This window comes from Tinamus guttatus, unplaced genomic scaffold, assembly GCF_059628265.1.
Source record: "Tinamus guttatus ecotype Peru unplaced genomic scaffold, ASM5962826v1 Tinamus_guttatus_pri_ptg000459l, whole genome shotgun sequence".
Taxonomy (NCBI): Eukaryota; Metazoa; Chordata; class Aves; order Tinamiformes; family Tinamidae; genus Tinamus; species Tinamus guttatus.
In genome coordinates, this window is record NW_028288993.1 from 6,333,037 (window position 1) to 6,354,429 (window position 21,393).

Consider the following 21,393-nt stretch of genomic DNA (forward strand, 5'->3'; position numbering starts at 1 on the left):
CTACCTTACTCACATACAGCTGTAAAAGTCTACAAATTAAAAAGTTCACATCAGATTATCTGATGCAAGAGTTATTGATTCCCTGCTAGGGGGAAATTGAGAAGATCCCCTGAAATCTTAAACTGTACAAGCAGTATTATTGTTTTTTGCCCCCTCCTTACAAACTGCAAGTGTTCAGTTCTTGAATCGTGTTTGTTCACAGATGTGATTGAATTTCCTGAAAAAAGAAAAATAAAGTATTAAAATGTAACAAAGTTCTCAGAAGTCACACAACACAGAATTATTTTAAATGTTAATCAGTATAAAGCAGAACATTTACATGATAACATACCTGTTTTTCAGAACCTGTGTAGGCCGAAATCTACCACCAGGTTATCTATAACAGGATTTTCAGCATCTCCTCTGCCTAATCCTTATTAGTGATATTATGCACTCAGAAACCTGTTATTAAGCCTTCCTCTATACTTCTGCATACTTCACATCCAGAAAGCAATTAAAACAGGGCATCCAGAGAATTAAATTTTGCCCTGAGACACATTAGTCATTTTTTGTAATCAGCATTATACAAAATTGCTGGGAACTAGTATTAACCAGGCTAACAAACACATTTCAGTATGAACATGTTCTTTCACAGGCTTTGACTCTTCTTCTGGAAGAAGGATAAAGGACAGAAAGTTTTTCCTCACTCTGTATTAATCATGTTCCACGGGAATGGCAAGAATTACACAGGTAACAAAATTGCAAAGATAACACAAAACTCTGTAGAAAGCACTTCTAATTCTCAAAAACTTCTCTCCACTCATTCTTCATTTTTTTCTTACCTCCTAAAACTTAACTGAAACACAAGTTAAGAACTGGGGTGTCGAGTGTGTGCCTGTATATATACATGTGGAAGAGATGACGCAAACGAAATCATGAATTTTAGTCCTCTTAGTGAATCAGACAAAAGATTAGAAAGAAATCCTGCTTATGCAACAAAATTTCTTAACAGAAATTTTTAAAATAAATAAATAAATAGAAACACTGATCATCTAGAAGTGATCCAACAGGATTTTTTGGTTTTATGGATTTTTGGAACTAACAACAGCAGCCAGTAAAGTGCTAGAAACAGACAATGCTTGAAGAAAAAATATACCAAAAACACTTGCATCTTTCCCATTCTGGATAACAACAGAATTATCCAATATGAACAAAGACTATTGGTACATGTTTTCATGTAGAATTAACTCTCTTATTATCAAAATAAAATTTTCTCCGGGCACACAACACTAACTTGAATTTACAGACAGCTAAATTGCTTTGAACTATTTCTGCAACTTAAATTACAAATTAGTTTTGAAAGATAGTTGGCAAAATCCTCTGCAGTTTTAATAAACTGGGGATGAATCTTTGAAAAGTCTTATGACCTGCTTGCATGAACTCTAAAGGCTAGTTATTTCCAACTCACAGTACAAAAAATAAGAAAGGAATTATGCTGCATGCGTTCATTGCAGCATTAGAAAGGCAGTGCAGAACTTTCTGTTCATTAAAACAATTTCTCGGTAAGGTGTAACGGCTCAGTCGGGTATGGCACAGCAAATTTAGAGGAAAACACCTTGATTTTTTAGATGCACATTTTCTGTGAATGTCCACATACCATAAAAGGACTAACTTTTTCTGTTATTGATCAGGATGAACAAAGCACTTTACATTCTCATGGTTTCATGCTGCAGTAGTTAGCAGACAAAATGGCAAACTAATTCCTGATTTCAAAAACTTTATTTTTAAACTACCCAGTGCCACTAACCATATATGACCAACACAGGAGCCCCATACCCCCTAGATCTATTAAAACACTAGAGAAGTGAGGGTTACACTCATCTTTTCAGGCTCAGAACTTCATTTTCACTAGGTACCAAATTACTTGGGTCAAAGGAATAAGACCTAGAAAGTCCTCCAAAACAGGAATGGGTAAGCTACCCCAGGTTCCTAACGTGTGTTCCAAGCTCTCCTGCTTCTTTTGCTGCAAATTATTCCCACCCATTTACCCCTTCAAGGTCTGCTGCAAAGGAAATAGCACAGGACTAATTATTGTACGTACAGTGTACTTAAGAGGCACTCAGACATAAGCAAATAAGAGCTGCTTCAGGGGGAACACCAGGAGATGAGGGGCCGAGGGAAAGGGTTGGAAAACAAGACTCAAGAAGTGTCAGCCATGGGTTACAACAACTTACAAATGCTAGTGCTACCTTTTTGACACTTGTAAAGGGCTCACTTCAAAGTTACATAAAAAATCCAAAGGTCATCAAATTCTGCTCGTGGTACAGCAGCACTTGTCATCCTTGAGTTATGAGCTACAGCTTCGTAACTACTTTTCTAGCCATGGATTTTTGGAACATTAAGTACTTTAAAGTTTTTGGTGTGTGCTTTCTTTAAAAATATAAAATAAATTCTAAATTTTACAGCTTACATGGCATGATGTGCTTTGACCTGAGTTCGACAGTTGCGCCCCCAGTAGCAATCAGGACGTGATGTGACAGTCACTACAAAACAAACAAATGAAGGACTACATTTATTGTAGAAATGGTTAAATAAGGAAATGTAGATTGTTAAGCCACTTCTAATGGCTTGCTAATGCTAATACACATTACTCACCAGAGCAGGAGCTTTTTTGTAGAAAAGAAAGAAAGCAAGATTGCTAACAAACTGTAAACTACACTGTTTTACTTTTCTAGGTTCAAAGCAAAAAATAAAGGAAGCAAAATTCTTTCTGAATTTCAGACTCAAACAGAATTAAAATGAAACAATTTGGTTCACAGGGCCCTCAGTTGGAATTCTACTCTTCAGTTCAATAGAGATGGACTTTACAGTTTAAGACACTAGGCACATGCCTAGATACATTTCCCTATGAAAAAGACTGATGGAAGAGTTTCTATAACCAGTGTATCTGGAATTGAAGGAGGCTTAGTTGCATTCTATACTGCCACTGTAAATATAAACAGATTTAGAATACATCTACGAAAACATCCTTGCTCCTAGCTGAGAGCTGGTAAAACATGTTCAGGAAATGCATAATCTTACATATTTTTAAAAAATAAAAAAACTACAGCTCTTGTTGACTGTATTCTGTATTTTACAGAATTCCTCTTTTTAATATGTGTATTTACTGTATAGATGAATAAAACATACTGAGGAAAAGAATCTCCATTATCGAGCCTAACAATAACTATGTGCGAACTTCACAATTCACAAGTAAAACAATCTTGGTAAGATAGTAGCTCAACAAAGACATTCCACTAGGCTACACAAAGGCATTAAAAATCTCTCTGTTAAACTTGGGATTCAAAAGAAAAACTAAAAAACTAAAAAAACTTAAAAAAAAATAGCATCTCTTATTTAAAGCTAAGGCTTGAAATAGAAGACAGAAGATAAAGCTGTTTTTCCCTACTGTATAAAGACAGACAATTGACCACCTGGTAATTCAGCAACAGGAATATTCTGCCTGTACTGGTAGGCAAGCTCTCGAAAGCTGCGAAGGCCACAACAGTAGCAAAGCACCGTGTTCCCAGTAATTCTGTAATCTGTGGAGAAAGACATTTTTACATAACATTAGTAGAAGGCTTAAAAAGTCAGCTCTTGTTATGTATGCAGAACTTCAAACTTCTTTATAAAGATTTATATATAGCTAGAGAGAGACAAAAAATGAACATAATACAGAATGGACGTACCTGACAGCATAAAAACTCCTCTTTGAAGAGCTAACAGACTTTCATTTAACATATTTTTCCATGTCAGACCCCTGGATGCCAGGTAATCCTGAAACAGAGCAATTTAAGTGCTTAACTGAGAAAAAAAACCCCACAACGTTAAGAGAAGAAACCAAACTTGTCTCCCTCAGATTTTATTAACCCTATGTAGCTAGTGTTACAAAATGGAATGATGTTGATCACAAAAAGGAAACACCATTTCTTTAGCTTAATTAGCAAGACACTTTTAGATCACCAATAAAGCCTTTGATTTAGTACCTTTTGTTCAGACGATTCTACTTTTGCCCAGAAGACGTAGGTAGATTAATTTCAGTCATGCTCTCATTTAACTTAAATTAAGATTTCATCCAGCTTACCTCCTTCAGATAACCTAATTATGGCATTGGCAAAACATTACCCACACAACTAAAAGAGAAAATTAACTTGTCTGGAAGAAATAAATTGATGAGTCTCACTTTCCTGGTAGACGAAGTGAATGATTCTCCCCTTTCATTAATATTTTGGATGTTACGCTTAAGATGGTAGAAACTGGCTTCCCTAACAAATACTCCATACAAGCAGAATTATGTGACAGCTTAACAAGCAAATGTATCACAGTTCTGCAGTCTATGTATGAGTCATTTAGACCAAACTAGAAGCAATGTCTGGAATTCTGTTCTTCCTGCCATCTACCAAACATGCATACTGGAGATATTAAAATTCTGGATTGCCTCAGTGTCATTACTTTTTGTTAATTTGGGAGGTAGAGTTGATGCTAATCAGAATGCATCTCTAGAATACAATGGCCCCTCCATACAGAGACTAGAAGATCCATACAATTACCCCAAAATAACTCAATATATATTTCCAGTCTAGCCACACTAACTATAACCTTGGCCCAGCTGAGCATTCATAGCTCATTTGATTTGCCTTTTAGAAGCCAGGTGCTGCAAGTGACACAATGCTGTCATTGTAATACTTAGGCGGCACATGACTATAATTACATGAGTTACTAACTCTTAAACATAATGTATCATACATAATGATTTTTACCCATACCTTTAGGATATCTGACTCATAGTGGTTGTTGTTTAGGACTCCATCTAAACACTTGTCACCAAGATTTATTTCTAATCAGGAGAGAAAAAAAAAAAAAGTTACTACTTCTTCCCCAAACCAGTTGGCCTTTATGCATTTTCTGAAGAGTTTTTCCCATCTCCTGAAAGCATGCACTCTCACTCATGTGAGCACCAACTACAGGACTGCATTCAAACAAGTACATGATACATAACTGTCGGTGGAACTCAAAAGATAAAACACTAAGTTTTACAGTTTCACCCATAGGACACAATCACAACTACTGATCTGCACAGACTAACAGTGCTGCTAAAGGACATTCCATTAGCTTCATAATGCAGCCTATTTTTTCAACTGTTCTAGCTTGTATTTAACTATACCTAAAAGCTTAAGCAGTCTATAAATTTAAGAACAAAAAGTTCTTTTTGAACCAGATAGCATCAGATGCTAAGTTTAAGTCTTCTTACAATGGTTTGTATCATTTTACTACTAGGCTGAAAGACATCATGATTCCTTTTAACACAGAAAGCACCATGCTTATCAAGTGAAGTTCTCAAGCTTTATATGGTAAGAAGACAAAAAGTTAAGTCTTCTCAAATCTAAGATATACACCCTTCAAAGATTACTTATATTTGCAATGTGAGGATACGGACTTTGTTCCCTTTTGCACGACTGATACAAAGTAAACTATTATATTTCTTAAATTACCTAAAGTTCAATACACATAGATATTATTGCAAAGTGAGCATGCTCAGAAGAAACAGATCAGTGCACATTACCACAGAATGGTGCCAGACAGCCAAAACATGCCATCCGAGTGCAGCCCCAGTACAAGTGACAGAAGGGTTGCAGACAAACTGTACCTGTAAGCAACACAGGAAAAACCTGTAAGGACCAACACACAGCATAACTCAACAGTTATTAGTCTTGTAAATCAGTAATAATAGAGCCCTACTAAACTGGTTAATTAAAAATACAAATACAAACAAACAAAAGCCTCCCACAAAATACAGTTTTCTCATTAAAAATAAATTCTAGAGATCAACAAATTTTGTAAAGGAAGATTCTTTCTTGCTGTGACTACAACTGTCTAAATAAAGAATATTTAACCTACATTTAGTTAAAAATAAGGAAAGATGTATTTGTATAGCCACGATTAAAAAGAAATAAAATAAATATACACACATTGCTGAGGAGCGACATGAGGATTCTGTTCGCGCTCTGCTCTTCGGTCAGGCATTGGCTGAAAGCAGCAGGTACATATTACATGGCTTCCTTGAGCAGGGCACACATATTCCTGGACAGCTAATTGGCAAAAAAATAGGAGATGGGGTTAAAAATAGACTGAACAATAAGAATATTAGCAACATAAAAATCAGAAAGCAACACACAAGCAATAGGTCTTTTACAAAAACTGCAAAAGAGAAAAAAAAAAAAAAAAAGTATGTGTAAATTATGTGTGCATGTAAAATAGTTGAATATATAAAACAGTTTAAGAACTACCAACCATTCTGGAAAAGCCACTGCCAAATTGGCAGATACTTGCAAAGGCACTTATGTGACCTCGTGATTCTCACATAGTACTACAAGCCTGAGCTCAGTTCACAGTGGTTGTTTTGAGTTTTATACTGACACTAACCTGCAGGGAAGTTGGCAGACGTAGATGGAGCATCTCCCAGAGCTTGCACTCCCCCAGCCTCTGTCTCTTGGCCTGGGCCAGGAAGAGTAGGAACAGAGTGTCGTCGATAGCCTGGGCACTGTCTGCAAACTATATATGGTTGGCTGAAAGAATAAAGTCATAGGAAATACTGCTCAATAAATGCAAATACGACTCATCAACCTGTGCTAGAAAGGGTCAATCATATTCCTGAAGTTTAAATTTTGTATTTCTTCACTCAGTAATATATGGAAGTTTATATAACACAATAACAGAGAGTTATCATGTTTGCCATAGTCATAACAGACAAATAGAAGCCCCTTACAATCAATTGTGGTATTTTCTAAATATTTCTAAAACAAGAGCAGTGTGACCGGAAGCAAGAGGACCTCTTCCCAGGATGTACAAAAGACTTGTGTACAACTGATGTGCAAGTAGACTTAAGGCAGCAAAACAACATAAGATTCAAAGGGGTATGAGGACAGTAAAGGGAGGCACAAAGCTGTAACAATCACCTATAGGAAAACAAAAGGTTTTTTTCTGTTCCTCTCTAGATATAAAGCAAAAAGTTTCTGCTGCTGGAAGTAAAGCTATTCTGGTGTCTGGAAATCCTTCAGTAAAGCACTGGTTGCTCCAACAGCACGCATCTAGCGAAAACAGCATGCCAGACACATTAGCATGATCACTGCAGCGGCACTCATAAGGTCATGGACTGCTTTAATTCATGCCGAAATCTTAGCCAAAAAAACTGTTGCCTCTAGGGCAACAGCCACAAAAGGTAATTTCATGCATCTCATGTGAAGCTGTTGTACACCTGAGGATAGAGTTCCTGGTCTTAATGAATCTTGCTGGGCTTCTAGGGAGTTCTAATTTTTTTGTTGTTGACTGCTCAAGGAGTAGCTGAATGGCCAACACACTTGCCAAGATAACTACCGGCAAGAATGAATTTACTTGAAAATGAAAATAAGATAATGATCAGGGAAATAGAAACAGCAATCACATGCATGGGATGCAAAAATTGTGTTTATGAAACTAGCCTGCTTTGTGATCTTGCACATTCGAACGTTGGCAAATTAATTCAGTGCCCCATTTAAAAGAATATACCTGATATCTGAAGATTCACTATCAACATCTGACAATTCCAAGAGATCCTCAGAACTTCCTTCCTCATCTGAAAAAGATCTCCGCACCTTAGGTTGCAACATATCTTGAGTAATTTTGTTTCTAGCATCCATGCTACGCACATCATCCTCATTACGACATTTATCTGCAAGAGAACCAAACTCAAAAATCAAGACAAAAGGATTCATTGCATCTGTTCTCCGAAGGAAAGATCATGATGCACAGCTAATATCTGAAATGCATCAGATTCTGTTATACACACTGCTCAACTTGCCTGGATGCTGAATCAGATAAGCCTCAACCAGGTTGTTCAAGATGTGGTTTTTACAAATACGTTCTACTGGACAACGACAAGTTGGACAGAGAGAAGATCTTTCCATCCATCCTGAGTAGCAGGCAGCACAGAAAGTATGCATACAAGGCTGCAGGCTGGAAAATACAAACACGAAATCAGTGAAATAAATGGAGTCAGAATCCAAATCTTTCATTTTTTGTATACATTCGTAACACTAAGAACATATTTGTCATGTGCTTAGATAATCAGGATGCAGCTGTGATGCATCCAACTGATTCTGTCCATATGGATTAAACAGAGAAAAGGAAAAGAATAAATAAATAACTCTGCAGGACTTGTGAGAACACAGGCTCTTCTGGACTCCTCCTCAAACAGCTGTCATTCAACTTACGTTTTTCTCACACGATTACGACTTTTGTCAGTCATACATACCTTACACAATCATGCAGGAGTTCTTGGCATATAATGCAAGTTAATGTTTCTTCCATCTTATCTGGTTTTACATTCGATGTTTTTGCATCTTCAGAGCCTATTTTAATTATACATTCACTTGGTGCTGCTGCTGGAAGATTTGGACAAGCTTCTTCATCTATAAAGACAGAATATCCCACAGATTATAGCTTTCAGAAAGGTGGGAATTTTTTGCAAGTACTAAGAAACAACCTGAAAGTTACATGGTTCACTGATAATAGATTTGCTAAAGGTTATTGCTTTGCTCATATAAGTTTTTGCTATGGAAGTCATCATTTTCACTGGACCAGGAATCAAGTAAACAAGAAGCAAGAAACAAATCCAGACAGGACTGGCAACGGCTGATCTGAATCAATTTGAAAAAGAAAACACAACATTTTTCTTTCCCTTTTTAATCCAAGTACTACAGAACAAAATAATGCTGTGAGGGGGAAAAAAATATGTATCCAAAATGAAGGCACCCTTTAAAGCCCTTCTAGGTTTGGTAGATTTTAATTAATTTCATATTAATAATGTAAAACGAGCACAGACTCTTATGGTTTGCAGTCTCACTAGGCTTCTGTGAAGAAAATGGGCATAGCTGTAAGTTTATAATTGTATTTTTAAACTATCTTTCAACAGTAAGATTTAAATAGAAGAGTGTACAGTAGGCTGCTGAGTACTGTAGTTACTAGCCTTCTCTTAGTTTCTTCTTAGCAGGTTCCAAATCTTCCTCCTTCTCTTCCTCTTCTGTCCTTTGCGAATCTGATTCTGTTCTTTCTTTGTCACCAAATTCTGAAGTGACTGTAGAAGTTTCAGTGTTTATATCCAGCTTTGTGTGTTCATCATGCATTGTTCTTAGACACACAGATTCTAGGATGGAGAAAGCAGGCACAGGAGTGAAAATTGAGGACTGTGATCCTGCAAAATAAAAGCAGAAAAGATCATCATAGTTGTGTAGAGTTATGGGGCATATAAATATAGCAGCTACTCAAATCCCAATGATGCATACACACCAATGTAACCCTATTTAAAATCTTCACTCTTATTTAAAATATAGAATATGTATTCATAAGACTATTATCCACAATAGGTCTTGCCGACAACAATGTCAGGCAGGGGATTTATACAATTTTGATCACATAAAAGTCAGGAGAACAAGAGACAGCCTGTGATGCTAGAACAACTCAAGTGCTAATTTCCATTTTCAGAGGAGCATGTGGAAAAAGCTCCAATGAACTGCTGACAATTCCATTTTCCAGATAACTGTTCTGGCTGCAGTTCTATTGAAAGAATTAAGCAGCATTTGGCTAGTATACTCACTGATACTACACAGCATATAAGACTAGGGTTCCATGTGATACCTTTTGGCCTCAAAACTCTAAGCAAGGGAAAGGGAACCTGTAGTTCGGCAGCAGCAAGTGACAATTAAAACAGTTTCTCAGCAGAGCTACTGCATGAGTGCAAACATTCATATCCCGTTACTCTGCTACATAAGCCGTCAGTTTGCTAAGATTTCACTGGTGGGTTCTCAGTGCCAAGATATAGTGTAAGGACTGAATAGTTCTGAATACACGTTTCTGCCTCCCTGACCATAAGCAATTCTCAGAATTCCTTTACCCATCCACCAGGATTTATCCTGTACAGTAACAGAGGAAGCTAAATACACATGTCCGCCTGTTCCTTTCACTAGGTCTTGAGAAGATAAATGCTGAAGACCTGATGGGGGAAAGTTATTAATCTGTTTCAAGTCAGGGTTGGAGTAACAGCTGATGGAATGTGACACAACTCTTACCAGATGTCGAAGGATTATCCTGCTCAACAGATGCAGACTCAATAAGAGAGGTAGAAGCATTAAAGAGGTTAGATGTAGAAGTAGATGGCTGTGGTTCCTCATAGCAAGACTGAGTAGCTGACGGTGAGGAGGTAATTTGGGTCTCATCATTACTTCTTCCTGTACTTGAGGTATCTTTGGTCACATGGCATAGGTTTTCTACATTAACTTCTACAGTTAGTGGAAAATAAAGAAAAGAAGAAAAATCTGTGTGACAATCACCACATCAGGGTTTTAAATGCAGGTTCCCTCAAAATTCCAGGGAATCAGACTCTTTCAAAAGAGTTACAGTGGTCACGAGAGCTTGGTTCCTCTTCTTGATTCTTGAATTACTTCCTTACCTACTGGTTCTTGAGTTGCATCATGCTGTGTGTTTAAGGATTCATAGAGATAAGCAACATCTGAAAGAGAAGACAAAAGAGATTGATCAAAAATTAAAAGCAAAAATTAACTTACCTCAGTCTCACACAAACAAATTCTGTTGACAAGTGACCATTTTCCCAATGTCTGACAACAGAAGAGGCAAATGAGAGATCATCTCCATAGTTTAATGTTAATATTCCTACCTAGGAGGCAATTAGAAAGAGCACAGCAAGATCTTTTCTTCTCAGCAAGCCACGCAGAGAAGCTTTTATGCAAAGTTTAACTTGTGCCAGCCATGGTATTAGAGGCTTAATCATTTCTTAAACCTAAAATCTGCTCTGTGTCAGAACAAACTGTGAATATTTTTATCAACATTTTTAATGAAAACTCCAGCAAGCAGCTTATTATTTCTAAGCTCACTTCAACTTTTTCAATCAATTTCATTTAGATTTCTTTGGGAGATACCTGAGGTCTCAAAATACAAATTAAGACATGTTACAAATTTCACCCAGAAACTAATTTGCTATCTATTAATAAAACAAATTGGATACCTCCTTCTCCACCATATTTCAATCTAATACAGTTCCAAAAATACCCCTAACTTGCTATTTCTTTTAATCTCCAGCCACCTAGAAGTATGAGATTCAGTTTGCAGCAGACCCTTTTCTGAACAGGAATAGTTGGCTTTAGAACTACGCAGATCAACCAAGTACATGACACATGTAAATTCTCTCTCATCTTGGAGAAAGTGTAAAGGGATATTAGCTACTTGCTTGTTCATATAGTTGTTAAGATGAGCAGAAATCAGTAACTCAGTTCAATATAAAGTACCTGCAAAATTAGCATAAATTAGGTCTTTTAAGCTGCATCATCTGCGATAATGCCAACTTAAAAGAGGATTCATGAGATATACCTGTCTGTCTGTATGGTCTAGCACATCATTGCTTCTTGTAGCATTTATATCAGGCAGCACAAATCTGTCTGATCTGTCTCTATAAATCAACTGTAACTTCATAAAAGGAAATCATACATCATTAGTGAGTATGTATATATCTGGAAAATTTTAGATTAGCAATTCATAAACTTTGACTGATGCATGAAAATTTTAAGGTCTTATGTATTTACATTAAGTATCATGCTACAGACTTATCCAAGACTGCAGCCAATGTATCTAGTTATCTTCACAATAATAGCTGAGCTTATGATGACACAAAGTCTGTCTGTTCACCTTGAAATTCCACTTCAGAGCTATCAAACAAAGTGGTAAGAATTAACATATAAAATTCCTCTTTGTGCTATTCTGAAGTCTCTTCCTGAAAGTGAATATTATCTACTAAAATTTAAATTCTTTACACTAAAAGAAGAATTGCAGGCTAATGGACAAAGCAATGGGTTGGGGCACAACAATACCTATGCAAAGCTGAGCTTCCTCTCCCCACACATGTAACAAAGTTGAACTTCATCTGTTATTTTACAATAATGAGCAACTAAACTTCCGGTATTTTTTCAGTCAGCTTGGCATTTAATGTTCCTGTACAACCAAATATCAAATGAAAACTCTTTCACCTCAGTACCACCACTTCTTATATGATATATGAACATCTTGAACATAGATACCACCACAGCTGATTTATGGAATCTTACAATAGAAGAAAATGAACAAAAACAGCATTTATAACTAAAACCCTAGCCCCTGACTTCTATCCAGTTATTAATATATGAAAGTACCCTAACTCCTAGTTAGCAATAGCTCAGCTTATTTAAAAGCCTTTGAGGGAGGACCCCCATTAAAACTTTTTGAAACCTATGTGAAACCTATGTGTGCTATGTCAGTGCATCATCCTTTTCCATGCACTTGGTGATTCCCAAAACAAATTAGACTCTGCGAAACATGATTTGTCTTTATAAAAACCATACTACCATGCTATCCTTCTATGATTTCTATGTCTACTTTTTATTATAGCATTTTCTTCACCCAATTAGACATTTTGAAGACTATTTTGCAGCCTTCCTTCTTTCTAGTGCCAAAAATTGTGTAAATTTAACATAAAGTATCACTTAACAACTCTGAAATTCAACTTCTAAAGGAAGTATTGGATGAATATAATCAGGGCCTTATTAGATACAATTCCAAGCAATATTTCTTCCAAAATAACTTTTAGGCACATATGTATTTCAGACAGTTGCTTAGACTTGTCCATGTGAAAATGGGCATGTCCATGACCTTTCAGCAAAGACTTGTTTTTACACTTTAACAAATTATTTCTGTTAAAATTGAGTAATTCTGTTTCAAAGGTACTAATACTTCTTTTCTCTCATGACTCAAAAATGACTAAGTATGCCATGAAAAAAATATAATTTACTTACTGTTCTCTGGCTCATTTTTTCTGTAAACAACATAGATCACATCTCCAGTCTGTAAAGGGTATGTCTGCTTCTTAACCACTTTCAGTTTATTAATTATTGTACCATTAGTACTGTAAAGAGAAAGAAAGATGATTTAGCCTAAATGCCTCATAACTACCTAGGAAGAAAGGGAAAAACAGGCTACTTTTAACAAAGAAAATTGTTAGTTCTTAAAAAACATATAAATCAGGATCTAAAAAAACACAATAACAAACAAACAAAAAGTCTGGCCAAAAGACTAAACTGCAGCTCTGCAGTTTAGGCCGCGTCAAAATAATTAGATGATTATTTCTGCCGAATAATTGACATCCCTTAAATGAAAAACAAGTAAGAACAACTGGCATCCTATTTCAAAAGTTCTAGGTTATGCTTATTAGTTAACACTGGGAATCTCCTAACATCCTGGGACAAAGGAACATCTCTTGTACAGTCAGGTACTCAACATCAGCGTTCAGTTTTCTCCCCTCTTGCTTCAAACAGTGAAAAATTAATACTCCACTATTAGACTGTCTGAAAGTGAGAACACCAAGTTGTTAAGGCAGAAAAATATTTAATCACATGTAAATATATATATATATATATATGTATCTATATATAACATAAGTTGGAAAGAATTATTTTATATGGATAAAAGCTGTAAAATTCATGGAAGAAAACAAACTGGGGGAACAAGTAAATGCAGAGCACTGCTGATTAATGGTGATATCTTTGCCCCTTCACTATGGGTGACATTTTATACACAAGGTATGAGTGTTTTATAAACAAATCAAATTATTCATGTACTGAATAATTTCAGCTCCGTTGCAATAAGCCTCTTTCAGGGTTGCAGCATTCCAGAATTTCAGACTTCTGCCAGTCAAAACCTCAACAATTAACACTAAATATGAAAGAACAGCAAAGCTGCTTTTCTCCTCACAGCAAATCAAGCTTCTCATGAAATGACAGCAAATCTCTGCTGCCACCTCCTGGAGGCCACCATGCTTTCCCAGCCTTCCCCAAACGGACCCCTTTCTCTAGAGGAAAGGGAGGGATGGTTATTTAGAAACAAGCCCCATCCCTTCTCACCACTATTCTTCTTTTTTAAAGCAGCTTGACCTGGGGCGGGGAAAAAAAAAATCTTGTCATTTAATAACATGAAAAAGACAATTTAAACTATCCCAAAAGGTCAACTGTACAAAGACAAAAGCATTGCATTTATAAAGTTAAAAGGAAAACCTCTAGACCAAGCACAGCAAGTCTTGATCAAGATACTGACTCTTCTTTTTCCCTGTACAACAGCCTTCACTACGTATGTGGATAAATCACAAATCCAACATAAGTAACAAGACATAAAAATAAAAAGTCATCAAAGAAAATCTTTGGGTGACATCAATCTTTGCCCCATGAAAGAAACTTCAAGCTTCTTTTATAAGAAAACCCTTTTAAGTTTGCCTTTTTACCTTAGGAATACATGTATGGACTACCCTGAAGAATATAAGAACTAGAGAAATAACAGAATGGAGATGTCACCGAAAGTTAACAGCACTGGAAGTTTAGCAGTTAAGATTAAAAAAAAAAAAAAATCAAGCTGTTGGAAACTATATTTGTTTTTAAATAAGCATTGCTGCTAGTGATAATGAAGATGAAGGTATTTTTAAAGGAAGAAATGCATCTCATTCAATCATCGGTGAAACATTAATGCTTACAACAATCACTGAGACTGCTCAAAGGTCCTTTAGCAAAACTAGGACACATCCAACGTGACACCCTTAGTATTTCGGATGGCAAAGCAAAGTATGCTTTATTGCAAAGAGTGTAAAAGACTAATGGGCAGCGGAATAAAAAGTCATATTTAGATTTCAGCTAATAAACAGAGAAAGGAAACATAATAAATCAAACTAGCTAAGGCACCTGTGTTATTCTTTCACTTATCTTTTAACATATATGGTGAAGTATGGGATTAACATTGCAGAGTTTTTTTTTTAAACCAGAGACATGACGAATGGTAATGTTTGTACATTTGAACATCTGATGTTTCAGACTAAAGTATGGTCCTCATAAATTACGTGGAAATTCCTCATAAATTAAATATAAAAGCCTTCTGCTGGTTCAAATAATATTAAATTGATACTAGACTGCATTATTTTGGAGGTGGAGAAGAAAAACTGTTGTATCAGATATATATTCCCAAGCCGTGAAACAATTTCACAGAAGGTCCTATATCACTTTTCTAAACACTGAAAAAAAACCCTCAGATCTTGACCCAATTCCAAAGTAGTTGATGACTTTACAGTTTGATTAATGAATCACATATCATCTTGACTTCCAGATCCAGCTGTCACACACTATTGTGTGTACGACACACTCAAAACAGGCTTACTTTGAAGCAGGTAAATGATCTGTGTATTGTAAGATGCTTTTGTATCCTTCCTAGAAAAATGCAAATCTATTACTTTTTAGTAGTTACTAATGCTCATCTAGGAAGAGAATGTAGCTTACAGTAAAACTTGTAGAAGTATTGGCTCAGAAGTTATCTGCTATAGGAGTATAGTATCCTGAACACACTGTAAAGTTAAATAAGTATTGAATCCTAATAAGTTAGGGAATTCTATCAGTCTCCATTCTTTGAATGGTCACAGAAATAGTGCATCTAGCGAGGTAAAAAAAAAAAAAAAAAAGTAGCAAAAAAGGTGCCACTGGCACTGAAGATCCATCTCCTGCTTATCTACAGAAAAGGAACAAACAGCAGTCTTTCACATGACTATCTTAGTCTCATGCAGAGTTGCATTTTAAATTTCTCTTTCAAAATGAAGAGTCTTAAAACTGCCTTTACTTAGGGCAAGCTAACTACTGGCTCAGCGGTGTTAGCTCTGCTTGCACAATTCAGTTTCTTTCAAGCAGCACCAAGGAACTAGGGCATGGTTTGGAAAATAAAACAGAAAAACAAAGGGGTGTGTTTGCAGAATATCCTATTGCACTATTTGCTAACTTGTTTTTTTTAATTATTGTTTCTAAACTTCTGCTTACTCAATTTTAAGTTCTCTAAGCACTTCTCTTCACTTGCATGCTTACGGCACTGCTTTCCAAACTAGAACCACGAACTCATTATGTCAACAAGGAGATAAGAACCAATGTTGGTTGTCTACATGCATTTTATAATTTTATTTTAATTCAGTCACAATAAAGAAACAAAGTCCACTCAATCCAGCTGTTACAAACTGCCTCCCTCGGTGCATTCCATTTCACCAAAAAAAATTAAATTAAAAAAAAAAATCTGAGCTTGACCACAGAAATGTTTCCAGAACTACTTTCCACACCACAGGAAAAAAAAGCTGACACTGCAGTATTTTTCTGGGCATCAAGTACTGCCAACTCAAACATCCAAAAAATCTTATTCTTTCAGCCTACTAGACTCTTTGAAGCTCAGCTGGTATTCAGAGCAAACATTAAAACTCCCAGAAGACAGTAAATAGCCTTCTGCAAGAAGTCTGATCAATCCCAGATAGTTTCTTTCTTCAGAAAATGGCAAGCGTCACACTTGATATCAACTCACCCACAGGCAAGCAGAGGACAACAATAACCCAAACCTTTTTTGTTAGATACACGTAAGTGTAACATGCTGAACTATAAGTAGTTATTTCACAGTACTGCACAGGACTGAGCCCTTCTATTACATTAGCAGAATAATAATTTCCACCTTTCTGCGAATGCATCATGTAGAAAATTAAATTAAATTAAATTTAGCTCTGCTAGTTCTCTTTCTGCTGGCTACACTTTCTTCCCTTGGAAGAAAGCAGAGAAAAAGAGGGAAAGTCACGGAAACTTCTGCATCGTTCTCAATTCCTTTTGTTTGCTTTATTACGACCTTACTTTAAACTATCAAATACAAGTGAATTAAACTAGGAGTGGTTTCAGAGATCCAGGTATATCTATACTACTTACTGTCTTTAGCAATGACCTGGAGGAGGAGAAGAAATACATCCTGAGTTCACGGATGACTCTAGGGGTTGTATTCAACACACTGAGAGCAGGGATGCTGTTCAGAAGGACCCGGGGAGATGCAGGAAAAGGTTGACAGGAACCTCACAACATTCAAACAGGAAAAACGCCAAGTTCTGCACCTGAGGGTGGACCAACTGTCTGCAACGGTACAGCCTACTGGCTTGGCTGGGGTCCTGGGGGACAGGAGCCCAAGTACAAGTCAGCAGTGTGACCTGGCAGTGATGAAAGGCTACTTTGAGCGGTACCAACACAGCTGCAGTCTGATGATCAGGGGAACTGATTATTATTCTCTTTTACTTAGCACTCATTCACCCACATCAAAAATACTGTATCCTGTTTTCTATCACCTGATACAAGAAAGATGTTAATAAAGCTGAGCAAGCTGAGCAGACAACCACCAAGATTGCCTTGGGGCTGGAGCACAAGACCAGAAGACAGAGGCTGAGGGAACTGGGCTTGTTTTGCCTGGGAAGAGGAGGCTTGAGGGCAGAGAACCTAATAGCAGCCTTTCAATAGCTATGAGGAGGTTACCAAGAAGGCATTCTCTGTAACGAAGTGGCAAAGGTCATAAATTGAAACAAGAAAGGATATAAGGTATCTGATACTAACTGAGAGCTACCAGAACAATATAGTTAATTGCATTCTGATAGTCGAAACAGGAAGCGGCAGATATGGCACAATGCCCTTAAAAACATCCAAAATGAAATTTTCTCTTTATGTTTCTTCTCTGTGTTTGAGCAAATGCCTTCTAGACATAAAAAAGAGGGTAGCTGGCAGAAAAGTATTTGTTTCTTTACAGACTGCAATAACCTGGCAGAAAAAAAAAAAAAAGTGGTTTACTGAAGTATTTTAAAATGTCACAGAGTTCTTGAGATGCAATAAACCAGAAGCTTTCTGCACTCTTAGGCAAAAACTGTCAAAAATGAAGCAGATGAAAATTTGAAGAGAGTTACAGTCTCCATCTAAGAAATACCTTCTTCTTCAAATTCCTATTTCAGACTTAATAAATCTGTCTAAAAAACAAACAAAAATCTACTGGAATGCACCCACACCCCCTGCAGTGCTATTTGTGCTTCCAAACTCAACTGGAAATAACCTCGCCTAGTATAGAAAGTTCACTGGCCTTCAATGTGTGAAGTAACATGTAATTAACTTTATAAACTAAAAGTAGTTCTACTATATTAGCTCACTAACACTAGTAGCAGTAGCGAGTCCCAGTGATGTGTGTGCTTAACTACTTTTACATCAAGAGTTTTATACACTACCTTAATACAGAAGCATTGAAAACAGGAAAGTAACCCCTTTGGTTAAACAAAACAAAACAAAACCACATAACTGAAATACCAATAGTCATAAAATAGATTTTTTTAAAAAAATAAACTGGATGAATAGGTTCTAACCTCCACCTGAAGTGCTCACAACTGCTGAAGGACTACAATCCTTATAGTATACAGTCTACTGATGTTTCGAATCCTAAAAATATATAAAATATATAGAAATTTTTGTTCTATGCCTCTATTATGTTTTGGGATCATTACTGTAGATGTTCTCCTCCTTCTATGACCATCTGAAACAAGGCACTCTCATGTCTGCAAAGATCTTTTAAGAATGCAAGCATCACTGAAATTTTTCTCAGCTTTTGTTCACAAGTCTAAGGAAATATGCTAGAGAAATATTACATACTATCTTTCATCAGAATTTTTCAGGAAACGGACTATGAATTCCTTCAAAGAGGAAAACAAGAGATTTAGGAAGTGCTAAAAAGATTCTAAATGGAAAAGAAAAAAAAAAAAAAACAAAGCAAAATGCATTTACTATTTATACCTTGAGCAACAGGCTAAATGATACTTCGTAGACTAAGATGATTAGAATAGAAGTGCACATCAGAACCAACCTTGTATCTTCCAATGACACCTGACCAGACTCTTCATCCACTGTGATTTTACAGTGATCTCCAGACACCAACTTGTTGCCAGGGAAAGATAAGTCACAACCTTAAAAAGAAAGTGGATTTTCCAGTGTGCTTTAAAATACACATTACACAGACAGATCAGCATTCTATTTGGCTATAAATGCACAATAAACTGACTCATGTACATCTGTAATAGTTCAAAATTTCTACTGGTATATAGGGAACACCAGAGTCTAGGATGCGATATATAAATGCAAGCAGTGAAATAGTCCCATGTATGGACATATGCTTGTTTCAACAATTTCAGGATATTTTAGTTCCCCCCCCCCTTTTTTTTTTTTCTCTCTCCCTTCTTCTTTCTTCAACTCTCAGTCCTTACAGTTCCTTTGCTGGTACAGATTAATACAGATTCAAATATATTTGGGTCAGGTAGGTTTTTTTGCCCAGATAATTGAATACTGTTAATTGAACTTCTGGTTCGTCTTCATATACTGGAGGAAAGTAGTAGGAATCAGCTGCTGAGAAGTACAAGGGTTTCACTGCTCTACCCTGAAGTCCTGTTTGCTTGTTTTTAAATAAGAGGTTTTCCTTACCTCCATTAACGCCACTGTTACATTACTACAAGTGAAGGGAAACTGAAAATTCAGGATGGATCAAGATTTAAGCACATGTAAGAGAAACATAATAACGATGTTGAGATGCTAGAGACCTTCCTACCTATTATTCTTGGGCTCTGAGCAAAATTAACATTTTTCCTTCACTTTAACATTCAAGGCAATGCTCATGGCTCCTTGTGCAAGACACTGAATTCTCTTACAGATGACTCAAGGTAACTGCTTCTAGAAGAGTTATAATTAACAAACATGATTCACTTCCACTTATTCACACTGTAGGTACCTTACACCTTAGCTTACGACAGCCTTATCCAGAAGTAAAACAGTAGTCACTACATCACAGTTGTTGGCAGTTTATTACCATCCTACTCCTAATATTCACAGGACAATTAACAGCCATAGAATTAACTGGTGCCGTACAGACTGTGACTCTAGGAAGCCTGACAAAAGTCAGTAGGATAAATTTTACTGAGGAGGACACCAGCATTTCCATTCTGCTCTGTGGAGTTGTCAGATTTGAGTAAGGGAGCACGAAGGTCACAATGCTCCAAACAAGCCTTTCAAAGGTTTCTGAAGATTTTTAAAGTAATATTTATGAGCCAGAACCTGGCATTCTTGTACCTGTTCATTTTATTAATGCTAGGAAACATTTATGGAAGCAAATGAACATGGAGAAGTTTATCTTTTGCAAGATAACCCCCAACTGGATCTCACTTTGAAGAATTGCCCTACAGCGATTGCCCATACAACGATAAGTGATCTAGCATACATTATGAAATGTAAACAGGCAAAATGTTTTTTCCTACATCATCGGTATTTCTCAGACAGTAAGAGCATTGAGTGTTTGCTGAAGACTATGACTTTATTCTGCAATGGGTGAATCAGAGAGCTTAAACGGACAAACAGGAAACTTCAGGATCGGCGCTGCCAGGGCAGAGAGAAGGGGTGAGACTCCGCGCTGACTGTTTAAGCAGCAGGAAGTAGGAAATCCTCTAAAATAAGGGCAAGTAGCAACAACACGGGGGGCATAAGGCTTCCAGCCACCCTCCCAGGGACACCCTTCCAACACCGTGTGGCCAGGAGCCTCTGGCGTTTCCTACGGCGCAGCACGGGCATCTTTTTCCTGCAGCTCCAACTTGTGTTTTCCTTTAAAAGCCTCGCAAAGGGACCCTGGCACAAGGAGATCCCCGGGAAGCGGCCGCTGCGTCCCCTGCACTGCCCCGGAGGGCACGACCCGCAGAAGGGGTCGAGGCCGCCGCCAGGCCCGGGGGCTCCCGCCAGGCCCCCCGCCGCCCCGCGCCCACCTTTCCTGCGGCCGATGGTCCATTCGCTCTTCAGCAGCAGCACTCGCGGCTCCGCTTCGCCGGCGCCCAGCCGGGTGAGCCTGCCCCAGGGCCGCGGCGGCGGCGCCCGGCCGCGCTCCCCGACTCCCGAGTCCTCCATGCGGCCTCACATCTGCGCGGCGGAGACAAAGCGACCGCGACACCCACCATCACACCAGGCCGCGGGGCCTCCCCCCTTCCCCGCCCGGCGGCGGCGGCTCCGGGGCCGAGGCCGGGCCGGGCCCTGCGCACCGCCCCGGGCGCCCCTTTGTGCTTCCCCTCCCCCGCCGCGCCGCTGCCCCCCTCGGGGAGGGGGCCTGGCCGCCTCCTCCGCCTCCCCCTTTGCTCCCCCCGCGACTCTCCGCCCCGGCGGGGGTGCCGCGGGCGCCGCTTCCCCCCCGGTCCCCGCGCCCTCCCCTCAGCGCCGGCCCTTACGCCCCGCGCGGCGGCCGAGGCGGCTCCTGTCAACAGACATTGCCAGCCGTCAGCTGATCCGCCCCGCGCCGGGCCCGCCTGCCATTGGAGCGCCGCGGGCAGGGGCGGGCCTTCCGGTGCCACGCCTCCCGGCGAAGTCGCCGCACGGCGCGCTCCATAGGGGCAAAGCGAGGCGAGCGCTAGGCCGGAACGCCGGAGAC

At 38.3% G+C, this 21,393-nt stretch overlaps 1 protein-coding gene across 1 annotated transcript; it reads right to left on the minus strand.

Moving 5' to 3' along the window:
* Positions 1–20: 20 nt before the first annotated feature.
* Positions 21–20,990, minus strand: CHFR (checkpoint with forkhead and ring finger domains). Its single transcript, XM_088532433.1, has 17 exons — positions 20,741–20,990; positions 18,805–18,904; positions 12,891–13,000; positions 10,502–10,561; positions 10,122–10,331; positions 9,023–9,247; positions 8,309–8,465; positions 7,856–8,010; positions 7,564–7,726; positions 6,442–6,584; positions 5,988–6,107; positions 5,582–5,665; positions 4,785–4,855; positions 3,708–3,795; positions 3,453–3,560; positions 2,450–2,522; positions 21–217 (listed from the first exon to the last, which is right to left on the minus strand). Exons 1-17 carry the CDS (start codon positions 20,877–20,879, stop codon positions 175–177), a joined length of 2,049 nt encoding a protein of 682 aa, XP_088388559.1. The 5' UTR covers positions 20,880–20,990; the 3' UTR covers positions 21–174.
* Between the last annotated feature and the right edge of the window lie 403 nt (positions 20,991–21,393).

Coding starts and splice junctions, on each gene's coding strand:
- CHFR (XM_088532433.1), bottom strand. CDS start 20,879: ATGGAGGACTCGGGAGTCGGGGAGCGCGGCCGGGCGCCGCCGCCGCGG. Junction 9,248..10,121: donor GGATAATCCTTCGACATCTG/GTAAGAGTTGTG, acceptor TTTATTTTGCAG/GATCACAGTCCTCAATTTTC. Junction 5,666..5,987: donor TCATGTCGCTCCTCAGCAAT/GTGTGTATATTT, acceptor TGTTGCTTACAG/GTACAGTTTGTCTGCAACCC.